Source organism: Asparagus officinalis, chromosome 6, assembly GCF_001876935.1.
Source record: "Asparagus officinalis chromosome 6, Aspof.V1, whole genome shotgun sequence".
Lineage (NCBI taxonomy): Eukaryota > Viridiplantae > Streptophyta > Magnoliopsida > Asparagales > Asparagaceae > Asparagus > Asparagus officinalis.
The window spans coordinates 28,464,070-28,488,685 of NC_033799.1; the positions used below are offsets into that span (position 1 = coordinate 28,464,070).

The 24,616-nt window shown below is 44.2% G+C and overlaps 1 protein-coding gene across 3 annotated transcripts in view; it reads left to right on the plus strand.

Moving 5' to 3' along the window:
* LOC109844424 (fatty-acid-binding protein 3, chloroplastic) overlaps positions 15,508–24,616 on the plus strand; it is a 30,030-nt gene continuing 20,921 nt past the window's right edge. For all 3 annotated transcript variants that reach the window (XR_002248030.1, XM_020413443.1, XM_020413444.1), the window contains exons 1-5: positions 15,508–15,695; positions 15,863–15,964; positions 19,794–19,949; positions 20,031–20,245; positions 20,357–20,526. Coding sequence is in view for 2 of the 3 variants with exons in the window: in XM_020413443.1 (XP_020269032.1) it covers positions 15,542–15,695; positions 15,863–15,964; positions 19,794–19,949; positions 20,031–20,245; positions 20,357–20,515 (786 nt within the window). In the remaining variant the exon portion in view is untranslated. The remainder of the gene's footprint in view (positions 15,696–15,862; positions 15,965–19,793; positions 19,950–20,030; positions 20,246–20,356; positions 20,527–24,616) is intronic.

Here is a 24,616-nt window from a genome sequence, read left to right on the forward strand (position 1 = left end):
TATCCTGTGAAGTACAGCGGCCGGTCATGGGACGTGTTCTTGATGAGCATGTCCTCGGGGGTGAAAGTGCAGGGGATCTGTCTCTCTGAAACTTGGCAGCGAGTTGTACAGCCCTATTCGATCTCCGTTTCTTTTGAGAAATGGGTCGAGAACGCCTCTGCGTCAGCCAATGCCTCTTGTAGGGCTTCCCGGGTAGGCCCAGATAACCGGAGGAGGTCGTACATGGTGATTCGCGCGGGTATGCTTTTCAACTGCGCGAGCACGTTGAACCGGTAAGGCTGGCGGCTTGAACTTGGTCCATCTGGATTGGGAGGGAAAGGCAGTCATCGCCGCGTCGTCTGTATCCAGGATGGCGGTGACAACGTTGCAATATTTCCTCTTAGCCTCCTTGGAAGGCTGTGCGGTCCATTGCTCGTCGTCGAGGAGGTCCGGATGGACCCACATCACTTGCCCTGATGGCAGAGTTTGTGGAACCAAACCCTTCTCCCGCTGGTTGTGAGGATCGTCGTTAGTGATCTTCAAAACCGCCTTGGGGATAGGAATTATCCCCGCCGGAGCTTGAACCTCCGGGAGACCCGTCCCAAAGCTCAAAGTGACCATGTTCGCCGTCACCTGCTTTTGGACCTTTTCTTTCTTCAAGACCCCCGCGTCGTAGAGGGCCTGGAGTTTGTCCTTGAGGACGTAGCACTTGGTTGTGTGATGCCCAAGGAACCTATGATATGCACAGTAACTTGGGTCACCGGTTTTGTCTGCCTCTTCAGGCTTGACGGCTTCTGGCAACTTAATTCGCCCACTCTTGAGTAGAGTGTCGAGAGTAGCTACCACCTGGTCTTCTTTGAAATCATATTGCCGCTGAGGGCGTGATTCAAATTGCCTGGGTTTCGGCTTTTGAACGAACTTTGGCGCCGGGGGTCAACGGCCATAGCCTCTTTTCCTTTCGACCGAGGAGGATTCTTTGGTGCAGCTGGTTCCGTAGTTCCCTTTTTGGACTGCGGCTCCTCTGCCTCCAGCCTCTTGATCATGTTTTCGACTTGCTCGCCTTGGCGAACAAGCTCTTCCGGGTTTCAACTGCCCCTATTTTGGACAGGATGTGGATTGACAGATTGTTGCGGCACATCTCAATCAGTGTCGCCTCGGAAACTTGGTCCCGACAGTGGACTGATCGATTTCGAAATCTCTTTACGAAGTCGTTAACTGACTCCGACTTACGCTGCTTCTCAGCGAGGAGAGTGGCCATTGACACTTCCGTGTCGTCGTCGAAGAAGCGGGCGAGGAAGAGCTTTTCGACGTCGGCCCATGCCTTGATGGAGCCAGGCTCCAGTTTGCGGAACCACTCAAAGGCCACCCCCTTGAGGGTACCTATGAATAGTCGGGTGAGAATGGCGTCGTTCCCGGTGAGGAATCCGGTCTGCGCCATGAAGTAATAGATGTGTTGCGAGGGTGACCCCTTGCCATCGAACTGCACCAAACTGATTGGTTTGAGCTTCGCTGGGTATGGGACCGTGTCCCATTCGATAGGGTAGGGACGTATCAACCCCAGCTTGTTCATGTTTTGCTGAAGCTTCAGCGCGTTCAGTTGGTCCTGGAACTCGTCGAATCTTTTGTCACGGGTGCTATCCGCGGTGTGCGACGTTCCTATCGATGGTTTGGAGGAGTAATCGGACTGTCGATCACCCTCCGTCTCAGCCGCTGGACGGTGAGGTGGTACCCATTCCTTATCCCTAGTTTGCCGGGGCAAGGATGTTGGGTCCTCTTCTTCTTCTTGTTCAGCAGTTTCTCCATCATTTCTCTTAGAGAGTCGATAGTTTCCTGCTGTTCTTCCAGCTTTTGAGCCATTGTCTGCTCGGTGTCGAGTCCGGTCATGTGCACTCTCGCCTGCGCGTCTTGACTTGAGCGCGAGGTTTGAGATGTGGCCGCTGCCGAATGACCTTTGTCTTCGCCGCAGGGGGAGGTACCAGGGTGGAATAGTCAAACCCGATACTTACTCCCCTGCGACTACGGGTTCGCTGGAATATGCCTTCCTACCGGCGTCGAGCGAACCGGGTGTTAGGTCTTAAGACGGAGTCCGAGTCTGGCGAGTCGGAGAGTACCGCCTTCCCTTTATCCGTCATGTTGACTGTGGCGGATGAGAGTTCCAGGTCGTCAGCAGCGCGTCTTTTCTGGTGACGGCGCCTTCGACGGGAGGGCCTCGGTCGAGAGGCCTGTTGAGAAAGCCTCTCAAATACCGAAGGTTTCGTCGTTCCAACGCATTGGCAGTCGGCGAGGACCGTGTGGATGAGTCTCTCGCAATGACACTGAGGATTCGCCTCGTGAATAGTGCGTTTGCGAGTCAAGAATTCTCTGAGGTCTTCTACGGGTGGTTGGTGACAACCCCGGGCCTCAGAAGAGTCGCTCTGGTGAGCTGACGAGAGATTTTTGGGCGCTCTCTCTGGCGCGTGTTGGGTGGAACGCCTTGGTGTTGGAGTCAGGCGATCTCGCCTTGACTGGCGAGTCTTCGCGTTTGAGCGAATTCCAGTATGTGGGCGAGTTTCGACCCCGTGTTTAGAAGAGCGGGTTCGGGAGGAACCGCCTATTTCCTTTCCTTTACGTTTATCCGCCAAATGATTATGGCGAGGCTCGCCAGCCTTCGAGGATTCGCCTACTTGGGTAAGCTCGTATGCTCGGTGTGGTTTGTTCGCATCAGGGATATGACCTGAGAAGCGAAGTCCTCCTGAGCGGATGGCTCTGCTGTCCTCGGTTGACGCTCCTGATTTGGAGGGCCTTCCGAGGTCGGGCAGCTTGCCTTCCTGTCTAGTGTTTCTCGGGCCTGTGTGATGGTTCAGGCCATTATGAGAAATGGAGGTTTGGACCCCCTGTCTGACGGGTGTTTGCCGTCGCTGTTGGTTAGTTCTCCCAGCGGGGAGAACGTCACCGTGGGTTGTGGCATTGCGGTTTGTGCCGGAGTGAACCGGCGCTTCCTCCGAGGTAGGTGTCTGTGTGGACCGCTTGGCGATCCATCTGGCAGACCCTTGCCTCTTGCGCTCGATCTCTGGCTTGGCCTTGATCGATCGCGAGGGAGTGGGCTCCTCCGATGAGACTCGGTTGGAACCCTCGGGTGCGGAGGCTTTGACCGTCTGAGGTCGGCCTCGGCGCACAGCTCTGTGGCGTTTGCGGGACGCATTGCCACCCGAGGAGGAGGAGGACAAGTATTCTTCGTACTTGGCCTGGTCGAACTCGATTTCGAGGGACTCTACTGTCGTCCCGATAGTAACCTCATCAAATTGAGCCACCACCATTTCACTCGATGAAACAGCTGCTCCCACTGTGGTCGCCATCTTCTGTAGGGTGAAAATTTGATTCTTCCGAAGAAAGGAGTTTCGTTTGTATTTATAAGAAAGCTTATTACAAACTAACAAATCAAATGTTTACAACAGAAGCAGAGGGAAGGCCCTCTTTGTTTTTGTGTGGGGACTTTAGGTGGCTATAGGACGCTTCGCTCGATGCTCGGGTCGAGTCTGCTTCCCTTGGACCGTTTGAATGAGGTTGCTGGAGAGCTTCAGTTCGCAGTAGAAGCTCGGGGCAATGGAGTTCGGGTCTGCTTGGTTCGTCGGCGATCGGAGCCCAGAACTAGGCAGAGGTGCTGTAATGCAAGGATTTGCTAACAGCTTGGTCTCAACTCTTTTTTCTCCAAGTTTTGCGACCTCTCTTCCATCGTGCTGGAAGGGGTTTTTTAAATGAAAGAAGGACAGCTTGACTTCTCCTTGAATTGTGGGATGTGACCACATCCTCTTCAGAGACGTCTCGCCGTTCCTCGATACCATGAACGGTCATTCCAGGGATTGTGCTCTATGTCCTGTCACCTACGATGGGAAGGCCCATTCTTGTATGTGAGGCAACAAACGACTGCTATCCGAGTGGATTTGACCAGCATTAATGAACCGCATTTATGAGTTCGCAGATCGATGAAGTGTCTGTCCGATCACTTGTACTGTGCGTGACCGCCCGGCGTGCTTTGAGCACGACGCTTTCTCCTTTCCGGTCAGGAGAGGCGGTGAAGTAGGTGTACAGTACTCGAGTGGGTCTAGCCAGCTTGCCGAGTGCCGGCGGATCCAGCTCTTGGCTCAGACATCCGAGGTGAGTCGCATTTATGAATGCTCAGGTTGACTCGACACCTGTCCAGTCCCTTCGCGCTGTGCGCACTGCGAGCGGCCGTTTGACGGTCCTGGGGTACTGTGCTCTCTCTCCCTTCGGGTCGAGAGAGATGGGAAGGTCCATCTCAGCACGTGGGGTAGTGGATACCCAGCTGTACTGACGGTTTTGGGGCTTGCTGGCGGATTCGACTCCGAACTCGGGCAGGCGAGTTGAGCGAAGAGCGAATTTCCGCCATCCTGATCGACCCTGACTCATGCTGGCGAGTCGACCGTTAGGCGAACCTGGACTTGAGTACAGTCGACGTCTACGCGGTTTAGGTCCGTGCCAGAGAACTGGGCGTGCGAACTCTTCTCGTAGGCAAATTTCCTGTAGACCCATAGAGGTATTTTTTTACCGTCTACACCCATCCCTCCTAACTTTCAACAATGTGCTGCAACCTCATTTTTTAAAAAAATTGGTGCACAGGCCCCTCTTCCCATTCCAATACACAAATTCCATCCAAAATCTCGATTTTTACCGTTAGCCACTCCTCTCTCGCTCCTTCATGTCCTCCTGCTGATCGCTCCTACTCCGCTCCGCGCAGCTCCGCTCCGCTGCCGCTGCGCTCCGGCCGGCCAGAGCCTTCCCAAGGCATGCGCCCATACGCCTACTTCCCTCCCTCCCCAACGTTCCTCCCCCGGCTCGCGCGTCTCACGCCTCCCCCGCCTTGCATGCCGCTCGGCCGTCCCGGCTGCCTCCCTCCCCTGCTGCACCTCCCCTTACACCTCCCTCCTCCTCGTCCGACCCCCCTCTGCCCCCTCCCCACCTCCCTCCCCTGCTCCGACGTCGGCGTCGTCCTGAGGAACTTCGCATGGGCGGCAACTGTCATGGTTATCATGTTAACATGTTAACTCTTACATTTAACATGTTAACTTTTACAGATAACATGTTAACTATTAATAGTTAACATGTTAACTATAATAGTTAACATCCACTGGCATGAGAAAGAGGAGGGTAAATTTGGGATTTAAGCTACCTGGCATGTCTAATCATGAGCTGGCATGTCTAATCATCCGCTGGAATGAGCTGGAATCATGATGGAGGGGTCTGGACATATTTTTTTTTAAAAAAGGGTTGCAGTACATTAATAACAATATGAGGGGTTGAGACACATTAAAAGTTAGAATTTGAGGCCTTGACACAATTTTCCCAAGAAAAAAATGTCCCTCTAAAAATAGAAAGGACTCCCACAACAAGAAGACAGTAGAGTTTTATTACTTGAAGAAGAGGTCTGTTTGCGTCGAAAGCTGATGTATTCATTGTGGTATTCATTACAAGTTCAGTCGTTACAATGAAAATAAAAAAAGATAGTCTTTTTATAAGACTCTTACGCAATAAAAAATTATAACTCTCGTTAAAAAAACGCAGGGAGATCATTTATCGGTCTTCTGCTTTTGCAGGATCTTTGCCTGTACCGGGGATTTTGATATCCGTGGACCGCCTTAGACCTAGATCCGGTTGATGGAAAATTGGGCAGAGCTTCGCCTTCACTGAGGGAGTATTTGATTGAAGCGCTGAAATCGACCAAGTGAAATCAGTAAATCTTCTCGAGATTAAGACAAAGCCTAATCTCAAGGAACGGATGTATGGGCTTCAGATTCTTCGAATAGCTCCTTCTTTATGCTGGAGTTCGTCGGGATCTCGCTAACCCTCGCTAAAATTCGTGACTCTTGGTTCTGGAATTTGACAGCACCTCCTCGTCTTGATAATAAATCACCCCTGTGAAATGAGCCCCTAGGCTTGTATTTATAGGCTTCGATTGGGGGGCTTTTGGATAAGAATGAATGATTCCTCCTTATCTTCAATTAATAATTGATTAACAATGTTTGGGGATGATATCAGATTAGTTTGGATACTCAGGAACGAACAAATCCTGAGAAAAACCATCAAAAAACCGAACAGGAGTTAAAACAGCGCGCGAGGGGCGAATCTGACCCGCGCTTGCGCGGGTCGGACGGATCCGACCCGTGCTTGCGCGTGTCGGACTGATCCGACCCGCGCTGGCACGAATCGGACGGATCCGACCCGCACGGGCGCGGGTCGGTTGTGTCCGACCCATACGGGCGCGAGGGTTGGTTGAGTCCGACCCGCGCCGGCGCGGGTCGGAATGACGGTTTGGTCCGTCCTGCGCGACGCGCTGGGAGTTTAGCTTCGCTGATTTTTTGTGTTTTTCGGTTCTTCCGGGACTTGTACTTTCCATCATTTTACGTATTTGATTGTCTTGTTTACTTGTACGCTCTGCGCGAGTTGACCGACGCGTGCGAGCTGATTGTTAAGCGCGCATGCCACTCGGTTCGCCGTTTTGCTTCAGGCACTTGTCGGCGTTAAATAATCCTCTTAGACTCGGATAACGACATTCATCGTCTTCTCTTCATCTTGAGCTGTGTACGGACACCCATAAGCATTTTTAGACACCTACAGATACCCCCTCCAAAGTATTTCAGACTCATTCTTTTATAGAGGAGTTTGGAATGCTTTGGATAAGATAAGCCATCTCCTCAATTTCGTAGTGGGACCTGTGAACTACTTTAATTCTTGACTTCTTCAACCTTCAGTCTATTCAGTGTTTTGTCGAATAGACGAAGTTCTTTCGGCGCTGCGTTTATCGTCTGACCGTTGTCAAAATCTTGAATTGAAGTTGATGCGTAAGTTTCTAAATTTAGCTCATGTCATTGAGTCGACTTTGAACTGGAATTGAAGTTGATGCGTAAGTTTCTAAATTTAGCTCATGTCATTGAGTCGACTTTGAACTGATCATCTTCGTCAGAAATTCATATCTGAATGTCTAAATTTAGCTCATGTCATTGAGTCGACTTTGAACTGATCATCTTCGTCAGAAATTCATATCTGAATGCGATTGAACTCCCTAAAATCATTCTTTGCTTTATTTTGGCGAGATTGCTGATGCGTTGACCGGCATCGATCTTTTCTGTAATGCATTGACCAGCATTAACACAGTTTATACTCGTACGTTTGCTGGAGTCTACACATTTTAAGCTCTTAAGGCATTGGAGCGTGGTGATCCCAAATTTTAGGCTGTAGGACCAACTATTAAAGTTGTTTACTCTGCAAATATGGATCTTATCCTGAAGTCGTTGGATGCTCAAGTCACGAGACCAACTAATGAAGCTGATGCGTCAATGACTCATATTTATAGAATTTTTGGCAAATTTTCAGCCATCAACGGGTTTGATTAGCCTTTACTGACTACCGTTTGAGTCGGGCTAACATGCAGATTGTTTAGACTCGTTCTGCACGTAACGTTGTGCTAAAAGAGTTAACTCTTTTAGTGCTACGATATTGAATACATAGACTTCATCTTTCTCACGAGAATAGACTACCCGGTAACGCGTGTTAGACGCTGACTTAGGATTTTTGGCAAATCCTCAGCCTTCAACGGATTTGACGTGTCTTTACCGATTACCGTTTGAATCGGGCTTGCATGCGGATTGTTTAAGTCCGTTCCATATGTAACGTTATGCTAAAAGAGTTAACTCTTTTAGTGCTACGATATTGAATACGTAGACTTCGTCTTTCTCACGGGAATAGACTACCCGGCAACGCGTGTTAGGCTCTGACTTATCCCTACTTATGCTTCGGGATAAAAGTCCCCAGACTCGGATTCTTGTATCTTCTTCAATCGGTGGAATACTAAACCAGCAATGCGTGTTAGACATTGACTTATCCCTTCTTAGGATTCGGGATAAAAGTCCCCGTACGTGTGAAGCACGGAATTTGGCATTATGAATAACAACCTGCCACAATGTCGAATATGTGGGCTTTTGTTTTTTTTACGGTTAAGAACTAACCGGCAACGCGTGTTAGGCATTGACTTATCCCTGCTTAGGATTCGGGATAAAATTCCCCATGCGTGTGAAGCATGGATTTTGGTGTTATAAATAACAACCTGCCATAATGTTGAATATGTGGGCTTTTATTCTTTTTACGGTTAAGAACTAACCGACAACGCGTGTTAGGCATTTACTTATCCCTGCTCAGGATTCGGGATAAAATTCCCCATGTATAAAAGGTATGGATTTTTATTGCTACGATTCTGAATACCTAGACTCGGTCTGGACCCACTGGTATTAGGTGGTTGTTGAAGACAACTTGTTAGCAGGGATTATGAGACTATACATCAGTCGGAGTAGCATGATACTAACAGCGGAACCTAGATCGACTTGGATCCGGTTGACAACGCTGGAGCCTATGTATTCGGTAAAGTACAGATGCCTATCATGCTTTGAATTTCACACTTGCATGTCATCCTTGGTGAATATGATACAAGGGAACTGTTTGGTCGCCAAATTATAATGTTGAACTGGTGGCTCTGGATCTTCGGGGATTGGCTTGATTTGAGTGAGGAAAACGTCAGAATCAGCCAAAGCTTCTTGCAGGGTTTCTCTAGTGTCTTTAGAAAGACACAATAACTCGTATAGAATTATCCTCGATGGGATGTTAGCTAGCCGAGTCATAACATTAAAGTGGTATGGTGTGCTTATACTTTCCGGTTAATCTCTTCCAATCGGATGATTGAATCGAGACTGCTTCGGGTTCTGAACTTCTTGGCGTTAGGGTTCTTTCTCCTTTTGCTTGTTAGTTGGTTGTTGTTGGGGTTTTCCTACAGGTGCAGGGGAAGTTGTAACCACCCCCAGCTCAACCAATGTTTTATCATTTGGATTAGAGGCTTCGGGATATTTGTAGTAGTATTCGTTCCTGCCCCTGGTAGCAAAGGCTTCATGTTCGTTTTCAGAAAGTGATAAAATAGGGATACCTTCATCATCTTTCTCAGGGATTGCCGTGGCAGGACAGCAGGATTTGCCCTTACTCGTGGCCTTCTTCTTGGACGAGGACCTCACCCATTGTTCATCTTCGAACAAATCTTGATGGACCCAAAGAATTTCACCGTTAAGGGTTGTGTGCTGCAAAAGTCCCTTCTGTCGTTGTCCATGGGGATCATCATTAACAGTCTTCACTACCACCTTTGATACGAGTTTTGGCTGAAACCATGACAGAGGGGCAGAGCCAAAGCTGATAGAAACGGTATTTGTGCCTACCTTCTTTTCCTTGGGCTGCTTTGCGGTTATGATACCAATGTCGATCAAAGCTTGGATTTTGTCCTTAAGGGTGTAGCACATCTTAGTGGGATGATGGACCCGTTTGTGAAATGCACAATATTTTGGATCCATTATCCTCTTGGCTTCCTCCTCGTCAGTAATCGGAGGTAATTTGATTTTGTTGTTATCCAAGAGGTATTTGAAGATAGCAGGAACTTCATCTTCCTTAAAAGAGTATTCCTTCAAGAATTTTGGTTTAGAAGTCATCTATTGTCTTTGAGATCGTTGTTGCCATTGGGAGGGCAACTTCTGTTATACTTGTTGTTATGGTTGTAGTTGGAATGTCTGATTCGCATTAACTGTATTTGTCAGCATCTTCACTTTACCAGGAGAGATAAAGTTTTGCTTTGGAGCATTAGCCACCGGTTGACCTCTTTCAGCCTTCTTCCGCTTAAGGAAGTGTTCGGCTTTCTCTCCATGTACCTTTAATTATTTCCAAGTTTTGGATGATGCCACACCCATGGCTTCCAGCACATCCAAAGAAAGGTTATTGTGACATGTCTAGAGAATAAATTCCTCCGTGACCAGATCTCGGTAATTCATTACCTTATTCCGGAAGCGCTTGACGAATACATCAACCGACTCTTCATCTTTTTGCTTTTCATTGAACAGAGACCCGATTGACACTTTAATATCATCATCGAAGAAGTTTGTAAGGAATATGCTCTCTATATCATCCCAGCCATTAATGCTCCCCGGCTTGAGACGGTTGTACCATTCGAAGGCGGCTCCACGAAGGGTACCGACAAATGACCGGACCATCAGAGATTCGTTGTCGGAGATTACGCCGAGGTGTGATTTAAAATAAATTAGATGTTGAGTGGACGATCCTCTCCCGTCAAATGGTGTGAAGTTTATTAAGTTGAACTTTGCCGGATACAGAATCGATTCCCACTCTCTAGGATATGGACACGGGATGCCGGTCTTCTTCACCTCTTGAGCAGACATCAAAGTGTTGACTTTTCTCTTGAGGTCCTTCATCTTCTTGTCTTCACCCGCATTTTTCTTTGGGGGTTTCTGAGAAGGTTGAGGAGGTTCCACTGAACCATCCCCAGGGTTATTGTCGTTGGGAGGAGTATCATCATTGATATTTTTATCCACCTTCGAGTCGTTGTCTACTTCATTAGCATTGTTGTGATGAGTGGATTCAACCTGCTGATTTGACAAGGATTGAAGCTGTTGGGCATGTAACTCCCTTATGCGTTGCATGTTCAACTCCATTTCCATCTTCATCTCAGCTCTGAGTTCCTCTTTCTGCTTAGCTAGAGCGTTTTCTAGCATTTGAGCTAACTGGTCTGGAGTGATGGTAAACACCTCTCGGACTCATCCTGTGCTGGACACAGTAGTATCCGAAGCAATTGCAGAGCAAGCGTCTGACGATTCGTCATCTGAGGATAACCCTCTGCTCATTCGTTGATAATCCCTTGGTCTGATAGCTCCGGATCACAACCGAGTTAAACGCTAGGATATTTCTGGAAAAGGTTTGAGACTGAAATGCCGTGTTGATTTCCCTTTATCAGTCACGTTGATGGTGACTTCTGGGAGTTCATTATCTTGAATGGCCGGTCTTCTCTTGTGGAAGCGCCTCGGCTTAGGCTTCGATGTTTTGCCAGAATGTCTTTCAAATACGGAGACCCTCCGTGGAGCGATCTTAGGGTAACTACACTCTGATAATACTGCCCTGATAAGCTTGGTACACAGACAGTGAGAATCCGTTTTTCGGGTACTTCTTTTTTAAGATTTGTTCGTTCCCCTAGCCCGATAGTATAACTCATTGGCATGATTACTGGAGTAACCTATTGTGTGCTAGCATGATTCCCCAGGTCTAACGTCAGCGTCCGACGAATATGTTTCCTTCTGGTGATATAACGCCTCATTAGCATTCTCAAGAGTCACTCGTTTGGAACCACACTTCGTGAGCATGGGGCCCCAACAGGCTCTTGGACTTCAACTCACAATTTGAGGCAAGTGGTTACAGGTACTTTCTCAACATGAGAGGTCCTTGACCTATTAGGAGGGCGCGCACGACCCCCAGTCTGACGAATCGCATAGGGTTTATTCACCGGACCCAAACGCTCTTTAATCGGGGCTTTGCCTCGACCCTCGTGTAAAGGATCGAGGCGATCTATGATCTTCATCTTGAATCGGGACAAGTTCATGCTGTCGCGGGGCTCCACCGAAGGTGCGGGATCAATTGGAGTAGGAGTAGAACTCGATGTGATCAGATAAATAGGCGCAGAACACCTTCTGTCTCGGCCTTGGCGTGGGTCACCTTAGGTCATAAATAAAAAGTTGGCGCTTCTGTCTTTTCAGCCGTAGTTTTAGCATTTGGCCTCCATACTTTACGTAGTTTTGGTGGTTTTTTAGTCACCCCTTCCTTTTGCAATTTCTTGTCTTCCTGCATAAGGATTCTTATGTGCGCAAGCAATACGCGGCGCTTCTGAATACGCTCCTCAAGGGTCGAACGAGTCCTTTTGACACGGACACATTCATTTGTCACTGGTTTGGAGGAGGAACAATTGCCACGCTGTTATGGTGCTTGGTGATTCCTAAACTTTAGATCCGTCTCATAGTGGATCCCGTTAACTGGCTCCAAAGCCTTGGCGAGTTGGCACGTGAGGCGCTGACGTTGCCTTTGACGTGCTCTCTTTGATAGAGTTGGTGCGCCTTCAACAATAAACTCCTTGATCAAGGAGGGGCTCGGATTTGAATATCCAACTGCCTCGGACACCAGAGGAGCGTTGTGAGATACAACTGCAATAGCAATGAGGCAGAGATCATTATCTTGGGTCTTCAGATTTGAAGACCAGTGAACCTTCCTTAAGAAGGAGATCCTCTTGCGCTTGTGAGGGGAGGAGGATCTGGAGGAGGAAGACATGTATTCCTCGTACTTTTGCTGGTCAAACTCGTCTTCGACCTCTATATCAACTGGGATCAGGATCCTTGGTTACGTCACTACAGCCTCGGTAGAGAGGCTGCTGGCTCCCACTGTGGTCGCAGGCGTGTTTGGTGCAAAAGTTGATTTTTTCATTGTTGAACTCATTACAACTTCTTTCGTTACAATAAGTTCAAAAAAGTAAAAGTTAATCTTTTTATAAGATCTCTTTACATAATGAAAAATAAAGATTACAACTTCTTTCAAACAATACACAGATCCTATTTATTAGTCTTTGTTTGTGTGAGATCTTTGCCTGTGTCGGGGTTTATCCGTGGACAACCGCAGATCAGATCCGGTTGATCAGGGTGCTAGAAGTTCGTTGCTTCACCAAGGAAATAAGAACATGAGTGATAATCTTGACCAAGCGAGATTATGACTCTTCTCGAGATCAAGTCCAAGCCTGCTCTCAAGGAATGAGGGGATAGAGTTTCAGATCCTTCAAATTACTCCTTTATGTCGGGATTCGCCAAGTTCTGTTAGCCCTCTCTGAAATTTCATGGAATGCACTCATAAAACTAGCATCACCTCACCTTCTTGATAAAAATTATAGATCTTAAGAAATGAGCCTCAAAGTTTGTATTTATAGGGCTTCAGATACCCTGTATTTGGATAAGAATAAGGGATTTGGCCTTATCTTCAGTTAACAATGGCCTAACCACGTATGAGGATGATATCAAGTCAGTTAGGATGCTCTGGTATGAAGAAATCCCGATAAAATCATCAAAATACACGTTTTGGGTACCGAGGTGCGAGTCACGTCAACGTGACCCGCTAACTTGCACGTCACCTTAAGGTGACGCGGCCCTGTGTGGGTTACCTTAAGGTGACACGCTGAATTGCGCATCACCTTAAGATGACGCGACCATGTGCGGGTCATCGTGCGCGGGTCACCTTGGGGTGACCCGCTCGGGCACGGGTCACGTTGGGGGTGATCCGCACATGCGAGTCATTCCAAGGCGTTTTGCACATTCCGACTTCTCCGGACTTGTCTTGCTCTGCTGTTTTACGTATTTTATCGTTCCCTCCACTCGTACGCTTTGTCGATTCGTCTCATGCGTTTGTCGGCATCAAAGAATTTGCTTTGACTCGGATAATGTTATTCATCGTCTTTTTTCCGTCTCAAGCTGCGTACGTGAACCCATAGGTAATTTTTGACGTCTACAATATCTTATTATATATCATATTGCTAGGATATTGCATTATAAGTTTTAATTTGGCATCGACGTAATCCCTCTGCTGCTTGGCAGCAGCATGAGGAGTCCGAGACAGAACCATTCACAGGCTCCAGAAGGGGGGTGAGTCCCCGATCGCTGGTCTTCATAAGGCGGAGAGATGACAGAAGTAGATTGCTGCGGCTATGGAAACCGGTTGAGGAGCTCGCTAGTGAAGGTAGTGAGTTGCTGTTGGAGGGATTGAGAGATCTTCTGAGCTGTTTCTTCAAGTTGAGCTTGAGTAACGTAGCTCTGGTGTGGTCCTCTAGGGTTAGACTGATTAGCCTTATACTCAGAGCGAGACGTACTTGCTCAAAAAAGAAAGATGCCCCACGGTGTGTGCCAAACTGTTGATGGTTTAAATCACACAGTTAGAAGGTAATAGTGACTAGGTTGATATGGGGGCCGCTCCGTAACAACTCGTAAGAGGACGGGGACTGCTTCCCCCATTGTTCCTCCGGCGATCAAGTCAGCTAGGTGCTTGAGTGAGAATATAAAAAAATGCAGCGAAATAGAGAAAAATACTGAGAAATTGCTTACCCTTGTATTTGGAATAGTTTTCCTTTTTATAGCCAAGTAAGAGGGGTAGTCTAGTCTTTTTGGCCGAGCCTAAGCTAGCGGCTGAGTCAACATCTACTTTACAGGTGTCGATCATGGATCTACTACGGGATGGGCGCTGTCATTTCATCATTAATGAGATGCAATGGGGGGCGCAAGAAGCCAGCGTGGTCCGATGTGTCATAAATTGTGTCAAGGATGAAGAAATTTGGCATTTGTCAAGCATTTAATGTGAAGTAGACGAGCTGTCAGCGGGGAGGTTTGAGATTGAAGTTATTTTTTGGCTTGTAGCGATGAGTGTTGAGAAGTAACGCCATTCGAGTCGACCCCACGAGGTGTCGAATAACTGGTCGAGTGGGCTCGTAGCGAGTTATCTTCGACAAGAGGATTGACAAGTACCGCCATTCGAGTCAACCTAAGGAGATGTCGACTCAGCGAGTTTGCTAAGTTGGGATTCTTGGTGGTCCTGACTGCCAATTCTATTTGAGCGGTGCATGTAGTGGGACACCTGTCCGTTGCTAGTAAAGTGTCCTACTTTGGCGTCTGAAAACACCATAACAGTGTTGATTTACCTTTTTCTAGATTCCATCATAAAATTAAAATTCTGAAGGTACTCCTATAGTTTTGATAAAAAATAATTTCTTTTTTATTTAACCAAAAATAAAAAGGAGAAATGAGAAATGTGAAAAAACCCAATTAGCGCTTAAATATAAAACACATTATTCTTTCCTCTAGTTTGCACTTATATACTTGTGTTTGGCATCACTTTGATGCCCAGGGGTTTTTCAAATTTTGTATTAATACCTTCAATTATGCAAATATGAGAATTCATAACCCCCACCAACCAAACCCCCCACCCCGTTCCCCACCAAAAAGTCCCACTCATATGCTAATTTTAGATCTATTTAGCCCTCAACTTTTATCAAATTTACTATTAAACCTACCTCGATTCTATTTGAAATCTACTCCAATTCTATTTTAAAATAGAATTTGTATAGGTTTAACAATAAATTTAACAAACATTGAAGATTAAATACTTCTAAAATTAGCATGTAAGTGTCACACAGTATTTTCAGGGAATTTTTTTTACATTCACATAACTTAAGGTAGTAAACTGCAATGTTTATATATGGATGCTGCCCAAAATAAGTGAAGATATATAAAAGTGTAAACTAGGGGAAACAACAAGGTATTTAAATGCTAATTAGGAAAGGAAAAGAAAAGAAAAGGGAAGGAAATGAAAGATAAGGCTAAAAAAAAGAAAATGCTACTTGGTACGGATGATGGGCCCCCAGCCCATCTCGTATGCCACAACAGAGTGGTAGGACCCACAACCCCCCTATTTATGGCATGCGGGATGAGTTGCGCCTACCTTTGGTGCCAAATAGCAAGGTTGAAAAAGTAAAATGCCATTTGGCACCCAGCCTTCTTTGGTTGCTAAAAAATTGACACCTCAGCCTTCTTTGGATTTCCCTATCACTCATCCCCCTTCGCATTCTCATTGCAGGTTTGGAGCCACCATCATTCTCTTCTCCGAAACAAAAAAAATGTCCGCTGTGTTCTCGTTCATACCTCCCCCATTCTCTCAGTTCCCAAACTGTTCAAATTTGTCTCATTCTCTTCCCAAATTACCACCTAAGTTCCTTCACTCAACCTTCCCCTTAAAGAGACCCTTCTCTTCTCTCTCCCCAAGAGCTTCAGGAATTGCTCTCAGACCTCTACTTAGATTAGAAACCCACTTGGGTTTTGTAGTTTTTTTCCCCTAGAGTTGTTGACATTTTGCTTAACATCAACTTTGAGCACAAGCTGTTTGATGAAATTCGTGTTAGAAGCTAAATGGGTTTTTTTTGGGTCCCAATGTTTTGCAGTTGGGAGTACAGAGTACGTTATTGAGCCTGCGACCGATGTGAAGTTTCCCAAGGAGCTGACTGTTCCGGGCTGCTTAGATTCCTTAATATTGCTTGGCACAGGTCTGTTGCTTCTGATGATGAGGATGCTCAACTTTTGTATTTTTTATGCAAACCTTAAACGGATGTGCCTAAAGTATTGGTAAAATATTAGATGGGTACTTAATGTTTGGAAGTGATCGGTAGGGTCCCTAACGTCATCTCTGTCTTTTTACAAACTTCCGTAGAATTTTGCTCACGAGGGTGTGACACGGCAGGACAAACTTGTATTTCCGTTTTTTTACTAATGTGGCAGTACAAATTTGGACTTTCACTAAATTTTTTTGCTGATGTGGCAGTCACATGGCAGAGCCAGTTCATCGTGTTGGATATCATGTCCCCAAGATATAGTTTTGATGATAACAATTTATTCACTATGTGTATTATTGTGCACTAATATATCAATGTAAATATCAACTTCAAATAAGCTCAAGATATGTGAACAAAAGTGCAAGATGAGCTCAAGGTAATATGAAGTGAAGAAATGAAGTGCTTAAACATATATAATGTAAATTTTACATTTTCTTTACTTAGAATTATTATACAAGCCTTGATCACTCACAACACATACACACACATAGTGTTTAGACACACTAACACATGCTTAGTGTTGGTTAACAATAGAAATCCTCTATGTTAACCATTATAGTTTATAGTTAAAGAATGAGTCTTAAAATACTTCATTCATATCATTTTTACCCCTTAGTAGTCGACCAATAAGATTTATAGTCGACTACATACACACTGATCAAAATATCAAGTTTCTGTCATTTGACACTGTAGTTGACTATTGACAATTGTAGTCGACTACTCATGACTTAGACATATTTTCAAGTTTCTGTAAAAATACATCGTAGTCGACTAATGACTATATATAGTTGACTACTAAGATTAAATTTAATTTTTAAGTTTCTGTCAAATTACAGTGTAGTCGACTACTAGGCAGTATAGTCGACTACTAAACTTTGAATCTGAGGCAGTATAGTCGACTACTAAACTTTGAATCTGAATTCCAGACTTTCTGTTATTACAGTGTAGTCGACCAATAACCAGAGTAGTCGACTACTAAGAAAAATCCTGACTTCATAGAGTCTGTTTGAACTCAGTATAGTCGACTACTAGGAGTTATAGTTGACTACAGAGACAGTTCTTCTGACATTTCTTGAATTTGTGACTGTTTATAGCCGTTTTTGATCCGTTAATTGGCTTTAAAAACTTGTCTTTTCAAGGGCTATAAATAGGTTATAAGTTCAGAAATTTACACCATTCATTCTTATCCATAAGCTTTAACATTTATGCATTCTCAAGAGTTCTAAAATTCAGATTTTTGCCTAAGTGTTGAGAAAAGTGAATTCTGAAATAGCCTTTGATCTTCATCCCATATACAAAGTATTTATACAAAGTATTAAGGCATTTTTCAGAGGTTAAAAAGTTCCTAAAGCCACTGGTACACATCACTACATATTCAAGGCTTATAGGAATTGTGTTGTTGATTCAAAAAATGTTCTCTCGGTGAGAGTTGTGATCTCTTGGTGAAGAGATTGTGTGTAATTTGCATGGTCTTGCAAATTGGTCAGGTTTACTTTTTTGATTTTGTAATAGTTTTTAAAATCATAGTGGAACTCTCAAGCGGGATTTGCTTGGGGACTGGATGTACATCGAGGAGGTGGAATCAGTATAAAAGCTTGTGTTCGTGATTGCAAATTTCTGTGATTGTTGCTATCTTTCTTGCAATTTATAATCTACTTTACATAAATTTTAAAAGAATACTATTCACCCCCTCTAGTGTTTTAGTGTGTATTAGAGCAGATCCTACACACCGCTGCCATGTTAGCAAGATTTAATGGAAGTGTGTAAAAAAGACCTAAGTTGATGACGAAAGCAATGTTAGGGATCCCGCTAAAGACTTACCAAACATTAAAGACTCAGATGATATTTTGCCAATACATCTGGGACCCTCTCACCGTCCCTCAACTTTTGTCTTGTTTTTATCAGACAACATTAATTGGGACTTAAAATTGTAAAAGAAACTTTTGTCTTGTTTATAGATATATAATTATTCAGAGAACAATGTTTCATTTGGTCACATCATTTGAATGGGTACAACGAGCTAATTGATTTAGTAGTATGATTGATGAAAAGTTAAGTCTTTTTAACAGAGGATAAGCTATTCTTCTACAGGTATCAGAAGAAACCAAGGCAGAGCGTTATGTGAGAGCTTATTAAAATTTGCCTGAGGTTATGGCATATGGCATAACCGGATAGGGTGACAAATTGAAGCATAGGATGCTGTAGATTATTAGAATAGTGAAATATGCAGTATATTATTAGAGTAGTGAAATATGGATGCAATCCGTGCAGGATCATCGCATAGGGAGGAGATAAATTGTTGCTATGACAATAAGGAATATTAGAAACACTGAAAAATGCAACATGGCATAGCTTGTTGCAAAATTTATAAACAATTAGCTTAAAACTTTGCTTGTTAGACCATAGCTTGCTGTATTTGTCTGAAGTCTAAATCAAACATTTTTACCATTTTGAATCGTGATAGCTAGAATGGTGTGAAACCAAGAAAATACTTGCTGGATGCCCAAATTTCTTCTGATTGGATGGGATGAAGAGATAGAAGAATGCTTTCTTTCTAAATAAATTTGGAATCGCAATGCAGGGTCAATGATTGGTGAGTTGGGTTTGGTGGGCCGGTGATTTATTCGTGCTCACTCAATGTTTGAATGGTGGGCTGGCGACTGCATATTGGTGACTGCATCAGAATGCAGTAGACTCATGGTGGCCATGTCCATACATCGAGGTGATTGACTGGTAGATTCCCATTGATAATATGCGAATCAGAGTTTTATGAGAAGATCTTATCCACAAGAGCAGCTTACTTGGAAAGAGAAAAGAGGAGGGGCCTTTTTCTTATATTTGATTGCTAAACAACTTGTGGTGCCAAGAGATGAGGGTTCTTATTTGGGAAGGCAGGGGTGAGCACAAAGATGACACTTGTGGTAGTTGACCTGTCAACGGTCCTGAGGTATTGCAGGGGTGTTTTTACAGTAGAATTAGTAACCTTGTTTTTGTACCATGTTAAGAATCCCCTCCCTCCCTTTGCACATGTGTGCATGTTGTAGACTTGTAGGTTATCCGTGGAAAGTTCTACGAAAGAAAAACTTAAAGAAAACCTATAAGAAAGAAATATTCTTTATCTATAAGTTACAAATGTGAAGCAGTCCAATCACGTTTACGTGGCTAAGCACTCTTCTAAGCAGCACATCTAAACAATTGATAGAACGCTCAATATTTTTTTATTTTATTTTTAAGATGTGAGCCAGTGATATGAAAGCAAGGCAATTCAATTGCAAGCGAAACCCCCAAAGAGTTTGGATTATTCTAGTAGATATTTCTTTCGTTTTGTTTCTTATTTCAACTTGTTTTGCATGTAAACTAGATTTCAGATTTTGAGAGGGCGTTAAAGCAAGCTGTCACCTGTGAATGCTATCATGTTTGCTTCACTTTAGGAGATTGTTGTAATTTCTTTTGTGCCTTACCATATGGGCGCATCAAAGGAAAACTATCTTTATTAAGTACATTCATGAGGGTAGATTCACTTGCAATATTCTGCTTAATCGGAAGTATGCACATTCCCATTCTGGTTCTTATGCAATGTGCTAAATTAATTGCGTCTGAGTATGGTACTCCTCACCCTTTCTATTTCTAGGTTAGAGGTATCAATCAATTCCCAAAGATGAAAATCCACATATTGAGGAAAATGAGAAATCCTAGCATTTTCCAAAATAAATCAATTAGATTGTTGAATATTAATAATCTCACTGAGTTTTTGCAAGTGCAGGTTATAGAGAAAAGGTTTTTGCAATTATTGGTGTGAAAGTCTATGCTTCAGGATTCTATGCCAATTATTCTATCAGAGAATTGTCAGAGTCCTGGAAAGGGAAGTCAGCTGACGATGTTTTGAAGGATTCCTCAGTTTTCATCTCCATTTTCCATGGTAGCACCAGTTGACGTTTTACTTTTTCTTTTTCATGGAAAAAAAATTCAATTCAAACCGATTTATTCGTTTATCCTGCAGCACCCTTTGCAAAATCATTAAAAATAATGTTAGTAAGAGATGTTGATGGTAAGACCTTTTGGAATGCCTTAAATGATGTCATTTCTCCGAGGATCAAGGAACCCACAGCTGTGGATGAATCTGCACTGTCAAATTTCCGCAATACCTTTCAGGGCCGTGATCTTAATAAAGGAACCCTCATACTTCTAACCTGGATAGAGCCATCCAAGATGCTGGTAATTACTCAGAATATTATATTGGCTGAGCTGTATTTCCATGATATTTGAAGAATTGGTTACTTGAAAACGTGTAACATGAGTTTTTGTTGAACTTTCTGGTATTTACAGGTTTCCATCTCATCTGATGGATTTCCTAGCAATATAGATGCTGAAATCGAGTCAGTAAATGTGACTTCATCCCTCTTTGATGCTTTCTTTGGAGAATCTCCTGTATCCCCTACTTTGAAGGCCTCTGTCTCTAACGGGCTTCTGGCAGTCCTCAACTAGCTTTTAAGCAAGTATGTATCATTAGTTCCCTGAACTTTCCTATCTTGAAAATTCTGTGGTTTAGGCTGTCTGTAAATAAAACTAAATAGTATACAATATGGTGATCTAGATTACTTTGAGAAAAAGCTCTATCCTCTTAACTTCCTAGTACATGAAAGCTTGAATAATTTCAATCTGAGAACAGATTTACACATTTTAATGGTAATATTGTCTTAACTATAGTCTTTAGTCATTACTTACTGGTAGGTGATATAGATTGATTTGTTAGATAATCAGACAATATTGTAGTGTATATTTAATTCCTTCATTACATGTCTAAGGGATTGTTAGAAGAGAGTATGAGTATTAGTTTAGCATTAGTTTAGTCCCACATTGTATGTGAGACTAATTTGTAACTAATCCATCTCTATAAATAATAAAGTATAGAGTGAGAGAAAACTCTCCCAAGAAACTCTTTTCTCTCCAAATTTTAACATGGTATCAGAGCCTATCCCTAACCCTAACCCTAATACTAATTCAAATTCCTAAGCCTAACCCTAACCCTAGGCAGCCGCCTCTCTCCAAAACTCTAGCCGTCAAAACCCTAGCCGCTTTCTCCAAAACCCTAGCCGCATCTCTCCAAAACCCTAGCCGCCAAAACCCTACAGCCGCCTTATCATCCTCATCTTTCTTGTCCTCACCATCGTCATCGCCCTCATCTTCCTCCTTGTCCTCGTCCATCAGATCCACGTCCTCATCCTCTAGCTTCTCTCACCTGATGCGACAACTCCCAACCGACGCCGCTCGCCGTTGATGACCGCCGCCACCATGAGGCCTTCACTCTCCGCCACCATGCTCGCCGCGCGCCGCTCTCTTTTTGTTTTTGGATCTGAATCGGATCTGCGAGTTGTCCTGTAAAAAAAATACTTTCGAGTTCCATCTTAACCTTCGGGTTATTGATCTTTAACATTCGCGTTTCATGTTAACATTTTCTTGCACTTTAACCTTCGGGTTCAAAATTAAACATTTGGGTTCTTGGACTTGTTCAGCCTACTAGATAATTCAAGACTTATTTTTTTGAACTTGGACATACTTTGATTGTTCCATTTTGGAGTACAACTTGTGGAGGGTATTGTCTTGAACTCTACTCGTATGTTTCATGATGGACGGATCTAAGGAACTCAAGAATTCTGAGTTAACAATCCAAATGAAAGTTTCGGAGATATTTTCTAGTAGAATCACTAACCGAAAATCTTGATGGAATTAACTATTTCCAGTGGAAGCGTGTTATTGAAATCTACGTGACAGGCCGAGGCAAAACTGGTCATGCCGCCTCTCTCCAAAACTCTAGCCGCCAAAACCCTAGCCGCTTTCTCCAAAACCCTAGCCGCCTCTCTCCAAAACCCTAGCCGTCAAAACCCTGCAACCGCCTTATCGTCCTCATCTTTCTCGTCCTCGCCATCGTCATCACCCTCATCTTCCTCGAAAACTCCTCGTTCTCGTCCATCCGATCCACATCCTCATCCTCGAGCTTCTCTTACCCGACACGACAACTCCCACCCGACGTCGCTCGTCGTTGATGACCGCCGCCACCATGAGGCCTTCGCATGCCACCGCCATGCCCGCCGCTCGCCGCTCTCTTTTTGTTTTCGGATCTAAATCAGATCTGCGAGTTGTCCTGTAAAAAAAACATTCGGGTTCCATCTTAACCTTCGGGTTCTTGATCTTTAACATTCGGGTTCTTGCACTTTAATCTTCGGGTTTAAACTTAAACCTTCGTGTTCTTGGACTTGTTCAGCCTACTGGCTAATTCAAAACTTATTTTCTTGAACTTGGACATATTTTGATTGTTTTTATTTTGTTGTACAACTTGTGGAGAGTATTGTCTTAAACTCTAGTCGTCTGTTTCATGATGGCCGGATCTGAGGAACTCAAGAATTCTAAGTTAACGGTTCAGACGAAAGTTTCGGAGATATTTTCTAGTAGAATCACTGACCGAAAACTAGATGAAATTAACTATTTTCAGTGGAAGCGTGTTATTGAAATCTACGATACTATGAAGCTTAAAATTCAGGATTTAGTTCTTCATTGTATGATAGTGAAGGAACTTTGGTATTTTTTGTAAGATCTCTATGGGGTAGTAGTAATATTAATCGGGTATATGAAGTAATTCAAGAGCTATTTCATAAGAAACAGGATGGTAAACCTATGGATGATCATTATGGTGAGTTCAATCGTCCGGCTGAGGAACTTTGTCAAAAATTTCCTATTACTGGGGATTTAAAACAAATACAGAACCAATAGAACAAGCTTATGATACTCACCTACTTAGGCATTCTAGATTCCATTTACTCCTCTGCTCGACCACAAATCATGGGGAGCTTCGCCATTAGTATTCTGACTGAGACTTATCATTTTCCGAAGAACGTTGTCCCTACACAGCCACTCACATCCACCGCGGATCGCTCTGCGCTTGCCACTCAGAGTTGGTAGTCTTATGGACGAGAAAGTCATACTGGTGGTCCTGAAAGGGGTAAAGGAAATTTTGAAGGGGGAGGAGGTTACCACACTGGTCGTTCTGGAGGCCGAGGTGATCAACGAGGTCCTCGTGGAGGTTCATCTCAAGGCAGACATGCTCATGGCGATGACTCAGTGAAGACTTGTAACTACTGCCACCAGCCTGGACATCTCAAATATAATTATCCTGAATTAGAAAAGAAGAAGGCCAATGGTGCTTATATGACTGCTGAGGACAATCTCACTTCATCAGATAGTCAAATTCAACCACAGTCACTCTTCCATGATGCGGAGTTGCAGCGTCAATTTCAGTAATTTTAATTATTTCAGTAGTGCCAAAGTTCACAAACATCGTCTATCTCTTTATCCGCTACTCTCAAAAGGGCAGGTGTCCCTTTATCTTTACTTACATTGTCTTCGTATCATACTTGGATTATAGATACATGTGCCACATATCATATGACTGGGAACCAATGTATCCTGTCCTCTTTCTTATGTGAAACAATGTGATGCGGGTATGAAGATCAGCGATAACAATGTTTCACTAAATCAACGATCGATCTAGGCAGGACACTCGAGAAGAAAGTGAAGCTCTAGATGGTTTTAAATGAAATTGCAATGTACTAAGTTTACGGCTTTGTAAATTATTCAGAAAAATAAAGATAATGATTCGTTCTCGTAATAAAAGTTCGACTTGTAATATTTAGATCAACAAATATACGCAATAACAGAATCACTCGCTTACTAATCAAGCAGAATACAGCACAATCGTAATTGATATTAAAATTGATAACAACATGCACGCGAAAGCAGTTCCTAAAATACTGGGTCGAAAGAAAACAAAACCTTTGTTGATCTGAACTGGTTCGAAGTGAGGGATCTCTGGAGGTGATGCAACGACGTCGAATATGAGGGTAGGGAGTTCTCCGAGAGCTACGTAACTAGGGTGAAGCGGCGTGTCCGGATGGAAGCGTCTGTGCCACGAACTAATACCCAAACGGTTCTCCATGCTATTAGCAATTTGAGGAATCACACGATCAATGTAATCAGCGGGAGTGTCGAAGGGCTGATAATCGAACAACTGAGAAAACTAAAAATCGATCACGCCGGTCTCGGGATCGTACACGAACTGGACGTCTTCGGCTGTAAGATCGGTCATACACCAATGGACCGCGTAAATAGGACTCGAATCGAACTCGAGTTGGACTCCAAACGGATCTGAATCGCCTTTGAATCAAGTATGAGACTTTAACGGGTTTGTTGCTAATGCGGGTTGGATCTGAACTCGCAATCAGACCCAACTAAATCGGGTCGGATCTGATCAAAAGAAATCAGAACCGATTGATCTCTTCTGCGTTCTCTTCGAACCTAGGGGAAGAGAAGGCGATGGCGTCACCGTGGCGATGGAGCGTCGAGCGACGAGATGATGCATGCAAAGCTGTTCAGCGGTGTGACTGAGGGAGATGATCGGCGGTGTGACTGAGGATGGCGGCGGATTGCTCGGAGGCGTGGCTGATGCCTGTGACGGCTAGGGTTTCAGGGTGCGGTGGCTAGGGTTTTAGGGAGCGGAGGAAGAGGAGGGTTAGGAGGCGAAGGGGTTATTCG